The sequence below is a fragment of the Ursus maritimus genome, unplaced genomic scaffold (assembly GCF_017311325.1).
Source record: "Ursus maritimus isolate PB19 unplaced genomic scaffold, ASM1731132v1 scaffold_2, whole genome shotgun sequence".
NCBI classification, from domain to species: Eukaryota; Metazoa; Chordata; class Mammalia; order Carnivora; family Ursidae; genus Ursus; species Ursus maritimus.
This window is the reverse complement of record NW_024424452.1, coordinates 82,630,073-82,650,541: the sequence shown is the minus strand read 5'-3', so window position 1 is coordinate 82,650,541 and position 20,469 is coordinate 82,630,073. Positions and strand designations below refer to the sequence as shown.

Below are 20,469 nucleotides of genomic sequence, written 5' to 3'. Positions count from 1 at the left end.
CTGAGCCAAAACCAACAGTCAGATGCTCAACTGTGCCACCCAGGTGCTCCAATACCAACAGTATTTTTCACGAAACTAAATGAATAATCCTAAAATTTATATGGAATCACAAAAGATCCTGAATAGCCAAGGAAATCTTGAAAAAGAACAAAGTCAAAGGTATCACAATCCCAGATTTCAAGACATACTACAAAGCTATGGTATTCAAAACAGTATGGACTGGCACAGAAATGGCCACATAGGTCAATAGAACAGAGCTCCCAGAAATAAACCCATGCTTACATGTTCAATTAATCTAAAACAAAGGAGGCAAGAATATATAATGGGGAAAAGAAAGTCTTTTCAATAAACTGGGCAGCTACATGCAAAAGAATTAAACTGGACCACTTTCTTACACCATACACATAAACAAACTCAAAACAGATTAAAGACCCAAATGTGAGACCTCAAACAATAAAGCTCCTAAAAGAAAACATAGGCAGTAATCTCTTGGACATCAGCCTTAGCAACATTTTTCTAGATATGTCTCCTCTGGCAGGGGAAATGAAAGCACAAATAACCTACTGGGATTACATCAAACTAAAGAACTTTTGCACAACAAAGGAAACCAGAATGAAAAGACAACTTACTAAATGGGGGAATATATTTGCAAATGATATATCCAATAAGGGGTTCATAACCAAAATATATAAAAAACTTCTACAACTCAATACCAAAAAGTAACAATAATCCACATAAAAATGGGCAGAAAATCTGAATAGACATTTTTTGAAAGAATGCATATAGATGACCAACAGACACATAAAAGATGCTGAACACTGTTAGTCATCAGGGAAATGCAAAATCAAAACCACAGTGAGAAATCACCTTATACCTATCAGAATGGCTAGTATCAAGATAATAGACAAGTGCTGGCAAGGATATGGAGAAAAGCGAGCCCTTGTGCACTGTTGGTGGGAATGTAAATTGGTGCTACCCCTGTGGAAAACAGTGTAAAGATTCCCTAAAAAAAAAAAGAAAAGAAACTATTAAAAATAAACAACGTATGATCCAGTAATTCCACTACTGGACATTTAGCCAAAGAAAATGAAAACACTAATTCAAAAAGCCATATGCACCCTATGTTTACTACAGTATTATTTATAATAGCCAAGTTATGGAAGCAACCTAAGGGTCTATCCACGGATGAACGGATAAAGTCCTAGTGTACATACAATGGAATATTAGTCAGCTATGAAAAGAAATGACATCTTGCCATCTGCGACAACATGGATAAACTTAGAAGGTATTATGCTAAGTAAAATAAGTCAGAGAAAGACAAATACCATATGATTTCACTTATATGTGGAATCTAAAAATCAAAACAAAATGAAAACAATAATAAATATAGAGAACTGGTAGTTGTCAGATGGGAGGGTAGTGGGGGGGATGGGCAAAATAGGTGAAGAATATTAAGAGGTAAAATCTCCAGTTATAAAATAAATAAGTCACAGGAATAAAAAATACAGCATAGGGAATACAGTCAATAATATTGTCATAACATTGTATGTTGACAGATGGTAACTACACTTATAATGGTGAACACAGCACAGTGTATGGAACTGTCAAATCACTATGTGGTACACCTAAAAGTAATAAATGTATGTCAACTATACTTCAATTTTTAAAAAATCTGGTTTGCATCATATTGTGATTCAACTCACCAGGTGGTTGTGGCTTCATCTCAGCATCAAACACCAGTAAGTCTTGCTCTCCTTCCCTGAACTCAACACGGAGAATGTCACTAAGAGCTCCAACAAGTTCTGTCACATTTAAGAAGCCCAATTTTTTTGGTGAAAGTTGCTCGTTAAAGATTATCTGTCAAAAAACCCCCAGAAATAACATGAAACATTAGATAAAAGGAATATAACACATACAGATGTCCTTAGACAATGTCCCTTAATTTGGACTTAGTCAAACTAAATTTTTTAAGAGTCAGCAAACTCACATATTCCAGTAATATAAATCTAGAGACCCACAGTCCCTTCCAGGTCAGTTTCAAGTTCCTTTTAAAGTATATGGTAAATTGAAGTGAAAATCAAGAGGGCTTTTTACCTCTCGTTTTTAACAATGTCAGATTATAAAGCAAAAGTCTTTTTTAAAAAAAGGGAATGCACAAAATACTAAAGTCATAATAAAGCTGGCTATTTCTCTATTTCCAGATGAAGTATTCACTACCACTTTCAACATGCAATAAAGTAATACTATTTTATAATATTTCCTTAAAATGTTACAATTTCATCCTAGATGTTGAAATTAATAAGCAGGTGTATCTCCTATAGTACTGTTTGATTTTCTTGCCTTGTAAAAGAAGAAATATACCAAATACAGAAAAAAATATATATATATGGGATACATACAAAATATGTTTGGTTTAAACTGCACAAAGAATTGGAAGTTTGCCCTTGTTAGTGAAATCCCCATTAAAATGTCCAAATTCTTAAACCTGTCTCTCTAACCAACGTAAAGCCGTTGAGCTAATCATAGTTCTTTTCCTGTTCCTCTAACTAGAGTAGGAAATAAACACTTGCTCAGACTTAATTACCTTGGGGAAAACTGACAGGAACACAGAAGGTAAACACTCTAAAAAGAACTACCTCCTGACAGAGGATGGAACTGCTGTATACCTTCTTATTCATGGACATTATGAGACCCAACTCAACTCTTCATGACTTCTCCCAAGACACATGAAAAACGGGGCCCAGCATCAGCCAAGCCATGGTTTTAGAGTCGTTAATATCACATCTATAGCTAGTCATGAATATCTCAAGGGAGAAAAGTTTGGTAGAAGAAAGGGGAAGGATGATGCTGAATGAGACTTGTATCTCTACTTCTTTGCACATTACATATTCTGGATTCTTTTCCTTTCACTGTTTACTTTTATGTTCGTTAGTCTCTTTAATGGTTTGTCTTCTCTGTAAAGTGCCTAGTACTATGAATACGCAAGTCAGTCAAACATAAGACTAGGCTGGGAAGGATTTCATTAACTTTTTAATACAAGATATTTAGGAGTCTCAAAAAAGTATACAGCAAAACTAAGTCTCTGACCACTCCCATTCTTCAGTGGCCCAGGAGATCACTTCCCTGGAGGTAAACAATTATTCCCAGTTTCTTGCATAAACCATCATCATGTTTCTTGAGCAACTTTCTAGAAACTGTCAAAATCTGAATATACATCATGCTTCAACATAATAGATTATATCTATTGTACATTTTTCCATTAATACAGAGATAATTCCATATCAGTACATGACACAGTTGAGTTTTGTTTTGTGATTCTGGGAATCAGTATTAGTGAGTTGGTTCTGTCCATTGACTGATATGTCAGATATATATTTTTTTTCCTAATTCCTTTGTTATGTCTCCAGCTTTACAGACTCCCAACCACAGGCAAAGAATTGATGTATTTCTACTCCCACTCTCCTAACTTCTCTCTTCCATCTCCAACTCAATTTTAATTTAGAGTTTATATTTATGCCCTCAAATATATGAACATATCCTATTACATTATTTCATTTCCTCACCATGTGGATTTTGCAGATGACATACTCTACTGCAAAAACTATTTTCTGCATTGGCAGCTGGATCAAAGTCTTGGTCAGACTCATGCTCCATGACTTTAAGTGATGCTGTACAGTTTATAAAGAGGAACATAATGTGTGGTTGTCTCTTTTTTGGTGGTGTCAGGAGCCACAGGTCCATACCTAGATCCACTACTTTATTAAGGGTTTTAACATAGTGAAATTTTATCAATTCTTTTTTTGTTATTTAGTTGTAACATTTTATAGATATGCTCCCTGCATTTGCTACCTGGTTACCCAGTTATACCAGTGCATAATTTAGCAAAGCCAGGATAAGTGATCGGCTCTTTATCATTTTTCAAGAAAATAAATTGGTTCTCTATCATCATCTAAGATGACCAGTTAGTTTCTGGTATCATAGGAACTCACAGAATTAAACAGTCTTGATGGGATTCAAACCACTGCACGTATTATCCTTACCGATACCCGAAATAACACTTCAAGAGGATTCCTAAGCCCTTCTGATGCAAACCTAGTCTTTAACAGCTTCCTTATTAGTCTAGAATAAGATATTTCAGGTTCTGTTTATGCAACTATAATACATTTATACACACAATTAAAATTATCCCATAATTGCTTCCATATATGCCATAATTAGTACTGTGCTCTACACATCATACAACAGTCCCAAAATTGAATAACAGTACTAACATTACCACCATCAATGTAATAAAAGCAATTACACTTTTTTTTTTGCCTATTCTATCATTTTGTGGAATTGTTCTTTATCGACATTGTCAGACTACATAGCCACTACATCTACATTGTCGCCTTCTAACCCTCATTTGGTCCTAGTTTTACAAGAAGCACTGTCAGTTCTTTCGTCGATCTCTCTCAACAATCCTGGTTTTCTGAAGTTCATTCTCCAGTAGATTCCTTGAGAAGGACTCACGGGAACAACAGTTCTTGAATTCTTAGCATGGTGATGACAGCTTCTCTGGCACTCTGTAGTTGAAGATTAACTTTGCTAGCTATAAAATCCTTCACCTACATTTTTTTCCTTTGAGTATATGAAATATGTTAATCCCTTTTCTTCTAGCATAAAATACTGCTGTGAAAATATCCATAACCTAATTTTGTCTCCCTTATAAGTCGCTTGCTCTTTTTGTTTAGATACCCAAAGGACTGTTCTTTTTCTTTAAGTCCAATACTTTGATGTGGGTCTCTCTGGTGAACATTCTTAGTTATGTCATGTGTTCTTTCAATATATAGTTTCAAATCTTCCATTTCAGTAAAGTTCGCTTAAACTATAGTTTTCAGCATTTGCTCTGTTCCACTCTTTGGTTTTATTATTTACATGTTGGCTCTTTTCTGCATGTTTTCAAAATCTGTTACTTTCTCTTAAATCTTTACCTTTCTTCATTTTTTTCTCACATATTCTTATGAAAAATTTCAAACACGGCAAAAGGTGAAAAACTTGGACAGTGAATATCTACCAGCTCAGTGATATAATTATTAGTATTCTGCTCATTTGCTTTATCATCTATCCATCCATCTACCTACCAATCATGATATCTTTTTTTTAGAAATTTCAGACTAACCTGCAAACATCAATACCCTTCACCCCAAAATAAGTTAGCATGCACATAATTGAGTTCAATGTTAGTTTTTTAAAGTCAATTTTTAAAAGTAAAATTGACATACACTGAAACATTTAAAACTTAAGCCAACCATTCAATTAGCTTTGATAAAAGCAAAACTGTGTTACCCAAACCCCTGTTCAATATACAGAACATTTCCATCAGTTCAGCAAGTTCTCCCTTGCCCAGAGACAAATAACTTTTCCACCACAGATGATCTTTGGCTATTCTAGCACTTCATATGGAAGACATCCTACAGCACCATTCTGTGGGAGGCTTCGTTCTACAGCAAGTGCTTCTCAGATTCATCCATGTTGGTTCATGTATTAGTTTATTTCTTCTTAATGTTGAGCAAGTATTTCATTGTAAAAATATACCGTCATTTATTTATTCATTTTCCTTCTGGTGAATAATAGGGTTGTTTTCAGTTTTGGCTACTAAGCATAAACCTGTTATAAATATTATGTACAAGTCCTCTGGGGGGACACAGGCTTTGATTTCTCTTGGAAAATATCTAAGAGTATAATTCTGGGCCAAGGGGATAAATATATAATTATTTTATAAGAAACAAAACACTTTCCAAAGTAGTTGTACCATTTTATACTTGCATCAAAAACGTATGAGAGTTTACTATCATTTGTGCTTTGTGCTACTAATCACTCACGTATCTACATTTGCAAACTGTTCAAATCTTTTTGCCATTTTCTTAATGGAGATGTCTGGCTTTCTGTAATGGAGCTACAAAAGGTTTTTTATGTATTATGGATTTAAGTCTTTTTTTAGATGTACGATTGTAAATATTTCTTCCCAGTCTGTGATCTATTTTTCAAGTAGTCTCCTAAATATAATTTTAATAAAGCCTCATTACCAATTTTCCTTTAGATGATTATTGCTTTCTATGTCCTAAGAAACACTTATCTATCCCCAGATTGTGAATATGTGCTTTCTTCTAGATGCTTTAATTTTTAACTTTTTCATTTGGGTCTATGATGTATCTCAAATTAACTTCTGTACATGGTATGAAGTTGGGGTTGAGGTTCATTTTTTTCCTTGAATATTCAGCTGTTCCAGCATCATTTGCTAAACAGATTTTCCTTTTCCCATTTGATTCCTTTGGCACCTTTTGTCAAAAATCACTTGAGTGCATATGAGTGGATCTCTTCATGTATGCTCCTATGTGACAAATTCATGGGTTTTTCAAGATTTACAAATAGCCTGCAGGAATTATGATGAAGAATGTAATGAATCTAGAGCATAATAACAATATTGAGACTTCTCACCCATGAATGTGTTATAGCTAAGTCCTCTTGCATTTCTCTCAGCAATGTTTAGTAGTTTTCTGTATAGATGTCTTACATTTCTTTGTTAATCTTATTTTCAAGTTACTTAAGTTTGACACTATTGTAAACAGAAATTTCTAAATTTCTTTTTCTTTGTTTTTAAAGATTTTATTCATTTATTTGACAGAGATAGAAACAGCCAGCGAGAGAGGGAACACAAGCAGGGGGAGTGGGAGAGGAAGAAGCAGGCTCACAGCGGAGGAGCCTGACGTGGGGCTCGATCCCATAACGCCGGGATCACGCCCTGAGCCGAAGGCAGACGCTTAACCGCTGTGCCACCCAGGCGCCCCTAAATTTCTTTTTCTAATTGTTCTCTGTCTTTATATGGAAATGCAACAGATTTTTCAAGTATTAACCTGTATCTCTGGCCTTAGTAAATTCACTTGTTAGCTCTAGTTTTTTCATGGATTCCTTAATATATTCTACATAGACAAACATGTAGACATGTAGACATAGACAAACATTATCCTGCAAATAAAGACAGTTTTACTTCTTCTCTTCAGGTTCCATTTGTGTCTTTTAAGGAATTTGTTCATTTCATCTAAGTTATCAAATGACTGGCACAGTTGCTTATAATATTCCCTTTTTGTCATTTTATGTAGGATCTATAACGACAAAATCTCTTTTTTTCATGATACTGCAATCTGTGTCGTTTTTTTCTTTTTAAGTATCCAGTGGCTCACCAATTTTGGTGAGCTTCTAAAGAATCAACGTTTGGTTTTAATTTTCTCTTAATTGCTAATATATTGGTTTCTATCCTCAGCTTTATCATTTCATTCCTCTTACTTGTTTCAAGTTTACTTTGCCTCTCTTCTTCTAGCCTGCTTAAGGTAAGACTCTAGGTCAGTGATGACTTTATATCATTCTTCTTTTCCAATTTAGGCATTTCAGAGCTATAAATTCCCCTGTGAGGACTACTTTGGTACATCTCACAGATTTTGATATGCTGTATTTTCATTATCATTCAGTTGGAAATATTCTCTAATTTCCTTAATAGTAATTTAGAAAAATGGTATTTAATTTCCAAATTATCTGAAAGGTTAATTCTTAAATAATTTGTTGATTTGTAATTTAATCCCTTCTTAATCAGAAAACATACTCTGAGATTTCAATATTTTGAGTTTGTTAAGACTTAATTCTATAGCCAACTGAATGTTCTATCTTGGCAAATGTCCCATATGTACTTGAATAGAAAGTATATTCTGCAGTGTTGAGTCTAGTGCTCAACACAGACCAAGATGGTGGAGAGGGTGGTTCAGATTTTCTATGTCCTTATTCATTTTTTTTACTATCCTATCAATTGCTGGAAAAAGAAAATCTATTTGTGGAATTCATTATTTTGTCAATTTTTGGATCATTTGTTTTAAAATATTAGGTAAATACACATTTAAATGTCATGTTTTCCTGAAGAATTGATCCTTTACCCTTATAAAATGGCCCCTCTGATAATACATATTGCCTTGAACTCTTTATTAGAACTTTCAAAATCAATTCAGTTCTTTTATGCTTACTTCATGTACTGCATGTCTTATTCATCTTTTACTTTCAGTCTGTCTGTATATTTACAGTTGTGTTTCTTGTTAATGTCAGCTAATTACAGCTTGCCTTTATATCCTGTCTCATAATTTCATTAACATTTCACCCACTTACATTTATGAAATTAATGTAATTGGATTTATAGCTACCATTTGCTATTTTTTTTAAAGTAGACTCCATGCCCAGTGTGGAACCAAATGTGGGGCTCGAACTCATAACCCTGAGATCAAGACCCAAGCTGAAATCAAGAGTTAGATGCTTAACTGACCAAGCCACCCAGGCGCCCCACCATTTTTTATTTAATTTCTTCTGATCCCATCTGTATTCTGTTCCTCTAAAACTTTGTTCCATCATTCTCTTTCAAGCAAGACAGCTGAGCACTAAACCTTAGCTTCCTTTGGGTTTACAGAGTATTTTTTTTATAATTCCATTTTAATATATCTACTGGCTTTATAGCTGCAACTCTGCATTTTTATGGCTGTTTTATACATCCCTAATTTTACAATATTACTGTAGTACCTCACCTAAAATATAAAGAACCTTACAACCTATAGGTCGATGTACTCCACTCACTATGCTACGGTTTTCATGGGTATTACATCCACATCATCTACATGTTACAAACCCAATTACACGATGTTATAATTTTTTGCATTAAGCAGTCATATATTTAAGTGATGAAAGAAAAGTCTTTTATATATTCCCATTTACCATTTCCTGTGTTCTTCAATTCTTACTGAAGATTTAAGTGCAACCTAGCATCATTTTGTTCAGCCTGAAGAATGTTCTTTAGAATTTCTTATAATGAAGGGTTGCTTATTATTAATTTGCAATTTTTTTTAAAGATTTTATTTATTTGACAGAGAGAGACAGCCAGCGAGAGAGGGAACACAAGCAGGAGGAGTGGGAGAGGAAGAAGCAGGCTCCTAGCGGAGGAGCCTGATGTGGGGCTTGATCGCAGAATGCTGGGATCACGCCCTGAGCGAAGGCAGACGCTTAATGACTGCGCCACCCAGGCGCCCCTAATTTGCAATCTTTTATTATTTAAAAATGTCTTTATTTTACTTTCATTCTTGAAAGATACTATCACTGGATATAAAATATTGGCCTAACATTATTTTTCCTTTGAACACTTTAAAGATATCCTTCCATTCTGTCATTATTGTTTCTAATGAGAAGTCAGCCAACATCTGTATCATTGCTCCTCTGTGTGCATTTCTTCTACTGCGTTCATGATTTTCTCTGAAAATAATTTTTCTCTGGATGCTTTCAGAATTTTCTAATTATTGTCAGTTTTCTGCAGTTTGACTATGATGTGTCTGTGTAAATTTTTCTTCACATTCACTGTGTGAGGTAATCTGGGCTTCTTAAATTTGTAAACTTCCTTCACAAAAATCTAGAATATTTTCAGCCTTTATTTTTTCAAATATTTTCCTATTTTCTCTCCTTTCTTTCTCTCCTCACCAATTACATGTATGTTAGACCATCTGCTATTGTCCCACCAGTCTCTCAGACTCTGCTTTTTTATCATCTTTCATTTATTTTCTCTCTTCTTCAGACTGAACCATCTCTATTGATTGTCTTGAAATTCATTGGTGCTTTCTTCTGCCATTTCCAACTTAAGATGCTGCAGTGAATTTTTTTTTTTACTTCTAGAAAATCATTTTTTTATAGTTTTTCTCCACTAAGACACATTATCTGTTCATTCCATATGAACACATATTTCTTTATATCAACAGGGCTATAAAAGTTCCTTTAAAACCCTTTTTCTAACTTCAACATCTAAATCACCAATATTTCCACTGATTACTTTTTCTCTTCACCAAGGATATTTTGTTTCTTAATATATCTAGTAAATTGGTTTGTATCCTGGACATGATGAATGATATATAGAAAAGACTCTGGTATTGTTCGTATTCCTTTTAAGCCGATTGTTTTCGCTTTAACAGGCAATTAATTTGGCTGAACTAAACTCTGCCTCTCAGTAATGGTCAACAGCTGAACTATATTCAGTTCTTTTAGCCTTACTAGGCTACTTTGACCCTGCTGCAACCATGTTCAACTGTCAACCAGAGATCTGGGCAGAATTTATGTGCAGAACTTGGTGCTCCTTCTCTGTAGCTCTCTCCATCCTAAAATTTCTCCCCTCATTTTTTAGCTGCTTACAAAGCTCTAAACACTATCCTTTGGTTCTTCAAGCCAGTATAAATTCCTGGGTTTTGTCCAAATCCAAAATCCCAAACATTGGATGAGGCCTGCCATCAGGCCAAAATCCAGGCAAATTTAAAAGGTGTCATTCCCTCTTCCAGACGCTGAATCCTGTCCAGTTTCTGCCCACTTTTAGATATTGATCTAGTATCTTTAGACAGTGATTTTTTTAAACTTTGTCCAGAATTTATAATATTTGTCTTCAAGATTTTTCCAATATAGGCTACTCAGGCATATCATCTTAATTTATTTGCATGCCTGAATTTCTCACTAGATTTCAAAAACTTTACAGAGACTTTTTATGCCTAGATCCCCAGTACCTCCTTCATTTCCTTTTAATTTTCAAAATGTTCCTATTTACCTATTTTTTTCTGAGGGCATTATCGTATTTTTTGCTCTTGTCATCTTTGTGGTTTAGTCATTTTGGAAATGATTTTTTTCCTTTGTTTCTAATTCTGCCCAGTCTATTATCATCTTATTTCCAAATTCATATATTTCAGATTTATGTTGTTCATGAAAAAAGAACTTTCTTCATGTATCTTTTTGTATCACTTTCTTAACATATCTTTTTGAAAAAGCAGGCTTCAGTTTTGATCTGTATTAAGGGCATGCATTTCTGACATGCTTTCACGATCTATAAATTATTCTTCTCCTTATTCTCTTTTTTTCTTAACACAATGAAGAAGTTTGGCCCTGATCCTCTTCTGTTGCATATTTTACAGGAAATACATTTTCCTAATTTGTAGAACATTCTGGATGGCTTTTCTACTTCAGACCTCCTCCTTCTATTTTCATATATTGTTAAAAAGATATAGTACCTTAGTACAGCCACAGTAGAAGTTCCTCAAAAAGTTACAAACAGAAATACCATATGATCTGATAATTTCACTATCAGGGATTTACCCAAAGGAAATGAAAACACTAATTTATTTTACGCACCCCTATGTTTATTGCAATATTATTTGCAACACCCAAGATAATGGAAGCAACCTAAGAGTAGATGAATGGATAAGATGTGGTGTGGGTACACACACACACACACACGCACACACACACACACACACACACACAGGAGTATTACGCAGCCATTAAAAAGGATGGGATCTTGCCATTTGCAACAACATGGATAGACCTAGAGGGTACTATGCTAAGTGAAATAAGTCAGACTGAGAAAGACAAATACCACATGACTTCGCTCATATATAGAATATTTTTAAAAAATGAATAAACAAACATGGAGCATGGGCAATTGGTGCAGGGGAGGGAGAGATGCAGGCTTCCAGTTATGGAATGAATAAGTCACAGGAATAAAGGCACAGCATAAGGAATATAGTCAATGATATCATAATAGCATTGTAAGGTGAAAGATGGTAGCTAGACTTGTGGTGAGAACAGCATCGTATTTAAACTTGTTGAGTTGCCATGGAGTACACCTGAAACTAATGTAACATGGTCAACTACACTTAAATTCAAAAATTAAAAAAATATATACAGTAGGTTGTTTTTGAAATATCCTGGCTCTCTTCTCTTAATCCTACTTACATCTGGACCCTTCTTTTTCTATGGTCCCTACCCTGCTCAATTTTTCTCTCATGTCTGGTCCTATCTGGAAGGGAGCTCTGGCCTGTCCATTTCAAGAATTCACGGAGGCTATAATGCTCCAGTCTGATTCAAGCCTTACCACGGAACACTCTTAGCTATTAGATATATCAAAGTATTGTCCAATTTCAGCTGCTGTTTTCAAAATGGCTTGCTGTACTGTCTGGTGAATTATCTGATGGTTACTCTGTCATTTTTTGTTCCCAGATCCATCAGAAATTGGCTTCCTTGCTTCCCTCTGTTTTCTCCTGACACAGACACTGGTAACATGAAGACCTTGTGGCTGCTGGTAATTACTCCCCACACAACTGTTCTTGGAAAATATATTACCCAATTTTGTTGTAGATATTATCAGTGGATTTTTAGTTTTGCTATCTAGTTTCTCTTTTTGGGGAGCCTCAGGAAAAGCCAAAAACGATGATGCCACTGTACTATCTTCCCTTCAGTTAGCAATTTAACAAGCCACTTTGAACTACTGACCAGGTAGCTCAAGAGGGCAAATCATACAGGTAGCTTTTATATCACACTGGGTAAATAAAGCGTTAAGCAAGTGTTCCTACAAGTTAGAACAAAAGTTAAAATAAATCTATACTTACTATACTTCTAAACATGAAGCTGAATTTCTGCCTGTTTATCAAGATAAGCAAAGAGCTTTGCCATAACATTAAAAGACTTCTTTTAACTTCTCCAAGATTGCTGACTTGTAACCTTAACACCTTGAACTTTTATTACAAGCTACATTTGTGGTATAAAACTAGTCACTTTGAGTTGTGAATCTGGCATAGGAGACTGATTTTACTCATAAATTTTATGATAATTAAGTCATATTCTATTACAGACTTTATTCTGGAATTTTATTATTAGGTAAGTTAATTTGCTGGTTCATCAAAAAACATCAAGTCCCCTTGCTTTAAGTCTATTTGAAATAAACTTTGTGGCACTAAAAGATTCATATTTTTAAAACAATGGGGACTTAAGTTTTCTCCATCACTATCCAAGGGATGATGACAATCTTTTCAATTTTTCTTCTCTTTCTTCTAAGAGTTAATATTTATTGAATAATTACCATGTGGCAGGCACTGTTCTAAGTATTTCATTAAGTCATTAAAACTTCGCAAAACTCTCTAAGTAATATTATCCTGACTTTACAGATCATTTATAAACCAGCACACAGAGGTTAATGTATCTTAACCATCATGCTGTAGTATCTCACAAAATCTGTGTTTATATCTGCAAATATACGACAGCTTTCATGGCACAGAAGTTAAGATTTAGGATCTGAAGCCAGGCTGCCTGGGGTTCAAATCCTGACTCCACCCGTTGCTGACTATCTGACGCTTAGGCAAGTTACTTCTCTGTGCCTCAGTCTGTGGTGAAAATCAAATGAATTAAAATATTAAAGGCATTCAGAATAGAGCCTAGTACAGAGCTAACATGTATGCAGATCTTTTTAATTGGATATATGGCAATGTCTAAATTCCCATTCATTCTCCAACCTGATTTTTTCACTAAACAGATAATGATCCATGTTGCAGAATAAAGCTCGTTCATTTTATCTACTATGTATTATTCCATCACATAAATGTGAGTCTCAATTTATTTATCCATCCCCCTATTGACAGTTGTTTAATCTGTTTCCAGTTTTTCACTCTGCTGCCAGGTGCACATGTCTTATGCAGGTCTCCATGTGCACACATGTAGGAGTTTCTCTAAAGTATGTATGTAGAAGTGGAAATGCTGGATCACTGGGGGTGCTTCTCTTCAGCTTTACTTGATACTGTCAAAACTCCAAAGGGGTTTGTCCCACAAGCAGTGGATGACATGTTCTGTTTTTCCACATCCCCATTGACACACTTGGTATTTTCAGACCTTAAAAATAAATTAACTTCTATTCTAATAATATTATAACATTAAATGGTAAAGATATCCTATGTATATTGAAGTACTTATAAAGTACCATATTCCTAACTCTTTTAGTAAAGAAAATGATACCAAAATGCAAAACAAAATGTTGAAGTTTTAGAGCACAGACTCAGAGGATCCAAGGAATAGACACAAAATTTCAATTCATCACAAGAAACATAAGACATAAAAATACCATGGTTGATGAAAAAGAAAATACTCACCTCAAACTCTCTGAGCAGTTTAGAAATGAGCAAACCCTCTGGAAACTTGGATACAACCTAACAGAAATAAAATACAATATGAATAGACATTATTAGGTTGCTGGTTAACAAAATATCAAAATAAAACAATATAAACTTAATAAGTAACAAAGGCTAAAAAAATAACATTACTGAATGAATTAAAAGTCACAATATTTTTTAGATCAGTTTCCAGTTTTAAAAAAGGACGTAACAAAAAAAAAATCTTCCAACATTTCCAGAGTTGAGAAATCATTCCTGCACAATACTGCAATGCCACAGCTCTCCAGAAATTCCTACAATTCTTTAGCTAATATATTTAGCTTTAGCTCAAAGTAAATATCCTACAGCATAATTTCAAGCATTTTATTTTATTTTAAAGATTTTAAGTAACCTCAACACCCAGTGTGGGGCTCGAACTCAAAACCCCAAGATCAAGAGTCACATGCTCTTCCAACTGAGCCAGCCAGGTGCCTCTCAAGCATTTTAAATGGTAGAAGAGAAATAAAATGGATACTATAGAAGACTTGAAAAATACAGTTAAGCAAAGAAAAAATTATCATAGTCATCGTTGCCCCTATGCACATAAAAATACCTATATTTAATATAAAAATAAGATCATTTCTATAACAAGTTTTTTTATTATCATACCATAAACAACTTTCCATGTCAGTAAATATGGATCAACATGTTTACTGGCTATAGAGTCTTCAAATTATCTGATATAAATTTATTTATTTGATCCTCTATTTATAGCTGTGTCCTGTGTTTTACTGTCACAAATATTATAATTATTTTCCTATTTGCATCTTGCACACTTGTCCAATTATTTTTTAGGAAAAATTCCTAAAAGCAGACTTACTCTACCCCAATAAAGAATAAAAAGCTTTGTCTTGTCCCAGATTTTTCCAAATATTACATGTTTCATTAAAAAGGCTAAATCGAGCTTCAGAAAAATATAAAAATGATTCCAAAATCCTGTGACCAGAGATAGTTGTTGCTGCTTGTCATAAATGATCCTTTCCGGGGGCGCCTGGGTAGCGCAGTCGTTAAGCGTCTGCCTTTGGCTCAGGGCATGATCCTGGAGTTTCGGGATCGAGTCCCACATCTGGCTCCTCCTCTGGGAGCCTGCTTCTTCCTCTCCCACTCCCCCTGCTTGTGTTCCCTATCTGGCTAGCTGTCTCTCTGTCAAATAAATAAATAAAATCTTTAAAAAAAAAAAAAGATCCTTTCAGAAACCTCTTTATATAGACACACACATTATACATGATTTTACATAAAAGAACAATACTAAGCATGCTATTCTATAAAACCTGTTTTTGAAGTCCAACAATATGTCAAGGAGATACTTCTATGTAAATTAATTGAGATATACGTAAACTTTCTTATGAGCCTCATGATACTATCTAGTTTGGGTAGTTAATTTAACCAATCCTTTACAATGAATGTTTAACTTTAAAAAAAAAATCATATTGAACATCCTAAAATAAATAATCGTTGGATACATGGTCAGACGTCCAAACAAAAAAACCAGGGTTTGAATGTACCATGGTTTTTGCATTTCTCCCAGTAAAACCACGACATCTGAAATGGAATAATTAAAGCAGTAAGAATCATAATGGCACTCTGATCACTCAAATAACTCCCACCAAAATTTTAAGCGTACATACCCTTTAGACCGATACATTAACAGCCAAAGACCTTTCACAAATTAACAAGGAAAAACAACAAATTAGGCTAAAGACATGAACAGGTAATTCACATAAGAAATATAAATGGCTACTAAGCATATGAAAAGATGCTCAAAATAAAAATCAAGAGATATAAATTACAACATTATTGAATAGTAACATTTCACCATCAGTGGGAGTGCAAATCTGTTCAAACCTTTTAGAGGGCAATTTAGTATTAATGACCAAAATGCAATTACTATTCATCTCCCAGAAACAGAAAATACTTACAAATCTTATCTTATGTTTTAGTTCTGGACTGATAGTCCCTCCAGGTCCAATTTGTGCAATAACTGATTTGAATGTGCTCTCCAACTATGGGAAAAAAAAAAAAAAGGTCAAGTTATAATCCAAAAAGAAAAAGCGCAAAGATAAATCTGAACAATATGTAGAAGGAAACACCTACCACAGGAAACGTCTTTTAGTCAAATGGGTAAATTCTTTTTTTTTTTTTAAAGATTTTTAATTTATTTATTCGATAGAGATAAAGACAGCCAGCGAGAGAGGGAACACAAGCAGGGGGAGTGGGAGAGGAAGAAGCAGGCTCACAGCGGAAGAGCCTGATGTGGGGCTCAATCCCATAACGCCGGGATCATGCCCTGAGCCGAAGGCAGGCGCTTAACCGCTGTGCCACCCAGGCGCCCCCAAATGGGTAAATTCTTAAGAGGCACTGGGGCATTTTATATCACATAAAATATATTGAGAGTAGATGGAATCTATAAAACTAAACACTCTGCAATTTTCCAAGATAATTAACATTTTCTGAAACAATTAGATTCTAGAGTATTCCATTTTTCAAACTCCTACTCAATCTCCTACTCTTACCTGGAAAGGAGTTTTGTTACTAATTTTCTTGTTTATAAAAATTCGATGTTTGTTAAACACATGCTTAGTGAATGCCAAATGCAAGGAAGGGACTGGATGGTGGAAGGTCCTGGGAGGCAGAAAAAGAATGTGAGCCAGGGCAGGAAGGAAAAGCTCTTCTGTTTTAACAGGAAAGAAGGAAGAAAGAACCAGGTGGGATACAGAATGTAGGGTCAGAAGGTGGAGTGACTATCTGATGGCTTCAGTATTCTGAGTTCAGCAGCAAGGCCCACTCCTAAGAGTTGGAGGGAAAAGGGAGAGAGTTCAGGCAGTTGAGAAAGCAGAAAAATAAGGTGAGGAAATAAATGATGGGGGATTATCCAAATGCAATAGGCAGGAAGTAAAGACAGAAGAGGCGTGAGCTAAAACAGGGGTCTAAGGATTTTAGCTGAGATAAGCCAACGGCATAGAGACCCCAATAAGGTAGAAGATGATGTACAGGACTATTTGGAAAAATACGCTGGAAGCACAGGCAGTTATGGTCAGAGAAGCATGGCGCACATGCGGACGGCCCCTGCCCAGTGAACAGCCAGGGCCGGGGAGGCCTAAAGTGAATCAAGGACCATGGATTGCATTTCTCCCAGTAAAACCACGACATCTGAAATGGGATAATTTCAAACAGGAGTCATAATGTATGTTTAAAGATAATAAGCGGGAAAAATAGATGCTAGAAAAGACACAGAGGTATAAAGGAAAGAACACATCACCTAAAATCCTATCACATAGACAGAATCATTATTAATATTTTTCCTTCTAAACTTTGTATTTTTTTAATCTTTCTTCTTGTTGTCACTTGGCCTGTCATTACTTAAAAACCATGTAACAGTTTCAGTTTAGGTCTTAGTTTCTTCATCTGGAAAATGAAGATAATTTTAATACCTTCTAAGGTTGACAGGAAAAGGGGATAGGGGGAGGGGAGATTAGATTTCTAGGATTATATCATTAGCTTTCACAAAAAGCCGCAGCCCCGGGGCTTATGTTCTTCATACTTCTGCATCTGCCATCCCAGAACTCACCAAAGCTCTCCCAGTGAACAGTTAAGAGACTCTAAAGAGAACTGATTCCTCACATCCCAACATGCTGCCCTCATTAGAAGAGTCAGTACAACAACTTGTATTATCACTGTTCTAAATGTTTCAGGGGACCAAAAAAAAAAAAGGTCACCTCAGTGTCATTCCTCTCAAGTTACATAAAATTAAGTAGGGAAATGAGATAAAAGAATAAACTGCTATAACCTAAGGTTGACTCTGAGCATCACTAAAGAGGGACAGAAGCACAGAAGGACCTATTATTATCACATTAGGTTATAAATACAGGGAAAGCACATATTGCATGGTGCACTGGGTGTTATACGCAAATAATGAATCATGGAACATTACATCAAAAACTAAGGATATACTCTATGGTGACTAACATAATAAAAAATTATAATAAATAAATAAATAAATAAATAAATAAATAAATAAATAAATAAAGGGAAAGCTACCTTTTTGAAGGGCCTTGAAGTGTGGGGGGGGGACACTGCAAAGAAGGGTGGTAGAGACATCAACGAGGCCATAAGGAACTTCATGAGCACAGGGAAAAAAGGGAAAAAAAATAACTTGCCTGAAGGCACTAAGGAAGTAGTGGGAGAGAACACCGAAGAAGGGAGAAGGTAGTACTACAGATTACCTTAGGTGCCAAACTAAGGAGTTTTACTTGGTTATGTAGACAAAACCTTGAGATTTTCAGCAAAGGAGAGACACTATCAGAATTTTAATCTGTCAGCAGAAAATGATATTACAGGTGTAGACAACCAACAGAGAGCCCACTGCAACTCTCTGGAGGGGAGTCTTCACTGGGGCGCTAAGACGAAGCAGTAAGACTAGAAAGAGGGGACATTATAAAGGTGGAATGTGGAATCCACAGAAATTAGGACAGAATCCAGTGCAGAAGAGGGAACTGCTGATTCAATAGGGATGAATAATAAAGAGACCCTGGAAAGAGCCTCAAAGGCCGCAAGTTTTAGGAGGAAAGCTAAATGACCTTGGAACAGAGAGGTAGGTTTTTGCTGGTTTTTAACAAATACCAAAAGTTTGGGAAACTGGGAGGTAAATGACAGGATGAGAATTACAAATGTGATTTTTCTCTCTGGAGCGTGGCTTATGACAGGGTCAGCAAACGACAGCCCAGGGGCCAAATCTGGCCTACCATCTGTCTTTGTACTGCCCATAAGCTTGGAATAGTCTCAATATTTTTAAATAGTCGGGAGAAAAACATAAAATGAATATTTTGTGACACATGAAAATTATATGATATTCAAATTTTAGTACTCATAAGTAAAATCTTACTGGAACACACCACACTCACTCATTTACACATTATCTACGTGATTGTGTTTCACACTACAAGGGCAGAGTTGGGTGTTTACAACAGAGACCATTTGGACCTCAAGCCTCAAATATTTACCATGTGGACCTTTAAAGAAAATAGTCACCAGGCCCCAGCTTAACATGTCAAAATGATAGGCTCCTAGCTAGAAACAAGAAAAACAAGAAGCTCTTAGCTTCAAGAAAAAAAAGAAAAAAAAATTTTTTGGCCTCAAACTAGATCACTAAATTAAGCTGATTTTAAGCTGAATGGGGTAGGGAAGATTTCTTAAGGTCCAGCTAATCTTGGGGATATCTATAATTGGAGGGTAGAAGTTATAACGAGAGGAAAGGGCAATAAGAGAAGAAGGTAATCAGTGATTGACACAAGGAAATAATCAAAAGGGGACCCTGATTTCAATAATGCTTCAGTCTCAGATGCCTACCTTTGCAAACACAAAGAATGGATAATAAATCAAGTGAACAAAAATTATAGGGCCATAAATAGAGATGGAAAGTGATGGGGGAAAAATTCCATATTCGGATAGGAGCCTCTAGGATCAAAGAAGAGGGAGAGAAGAGCTTTGAATCAAAAGATGGTACTCCTCAAAAAAATGGACAAAAATGTGAATAGGCAATTGATAAACAGTAACATTAAGCAACAAAAGCATGAAGCTTAACCTCTAATAAACAGACATTAGTCAGATATAGTTACCTGCCTATCAAATTGGAAAATTATTTTTACAGTAATGTCCATTTATTCATTCAACAAAAATGTTCTGAACACACACTATGTGCTTCACACTGGATATACAGGGGTAAATAAACTAGATACGGTCAATGCCTTCCTGGAACCTGGTAGTCTAGTATGGGGAGACAGACATGAAATAATCAAAAATATAATATATAATTGCAATTACGATTAATATCATGAAAAGACTCACAGAGTGTCATGAAAGGACTCCTGAAGGCATTAAGAAAGCAATGGGAGATCTAACAGACTGGGTTGGTGGGGAGGGAGAGGTCGTCCGTACTGTGTATCAGCAAAGGCACAAGGAAAGAAGCGCACTCCATACACACCTTATCTGAGTGTTAACTGAAACAACTTTTACGGAGGACAACTTAACTACATAAAAATACACATTATTTTTGATGCAGTGATTGTTGCTCCAGAAATTTAACCTGTGAAGTAATGATTTTCATCACAAAGTTATTTTTAATAACAAACACTAGAAACAGCCTTAATGCCTAATCGAAGTTACAAGTTAAATAAATCAGGGTGCATCCTACTGCCATTAAAAATTATGTTGCGAGGAGGAGTTAAGATGGTGGAGGAGTAGGAGACACCGTTTTCAGCCGGCCCCCCGAGTCGAGCTGGATAGGTACCAGACCAGCCTGAACAACCACGGAACCAGCCTGAGATGCAGGAAGACGCATCTGGATCTCTACAAATGAACATCTCCAGCGCTGAGTATTGAGGTACGAAGCGGGGAGCCATGA

At 35.4% G+C, this 20,469-nt stretch overlaps 1 protein-coding gene across 3 annotated transcripts in view; it reads right to left on the bottom strand.

Annotated features, from left to right (window-relative positions):
- Positions 1 to 20,469, bottom strand: part of TDRD5 (tudor domain containing 5) — a 99,673-nt gene that overhangs the window by 51,404 nt on the left and 27,800 nt on the right. For all 3 annotated transcript variants that reach the window (XM_008696912.2, XM_040636270.1, XM_040636271.1), the window contains exons 4-6: positions 15,989 to 16,072; positions 14,010 to 14,066; positions 1,704 to 1,857 (exon numbers count right to left, since the gene is read on the bottom strand). In XM_008696912.2, the coding sequence (XP_008695134.2) occupies positions 1,704 to 1,857; positions 14,010 to 14,066; positions 15,989 to 16,072 (295 nt within the window). The remainder of the gene's footprint in view (positions 1 to 1,703; positions 1,858 to 14,009; positions 14,067 to 15,988; positions 16,073 to 20,469) is intronic.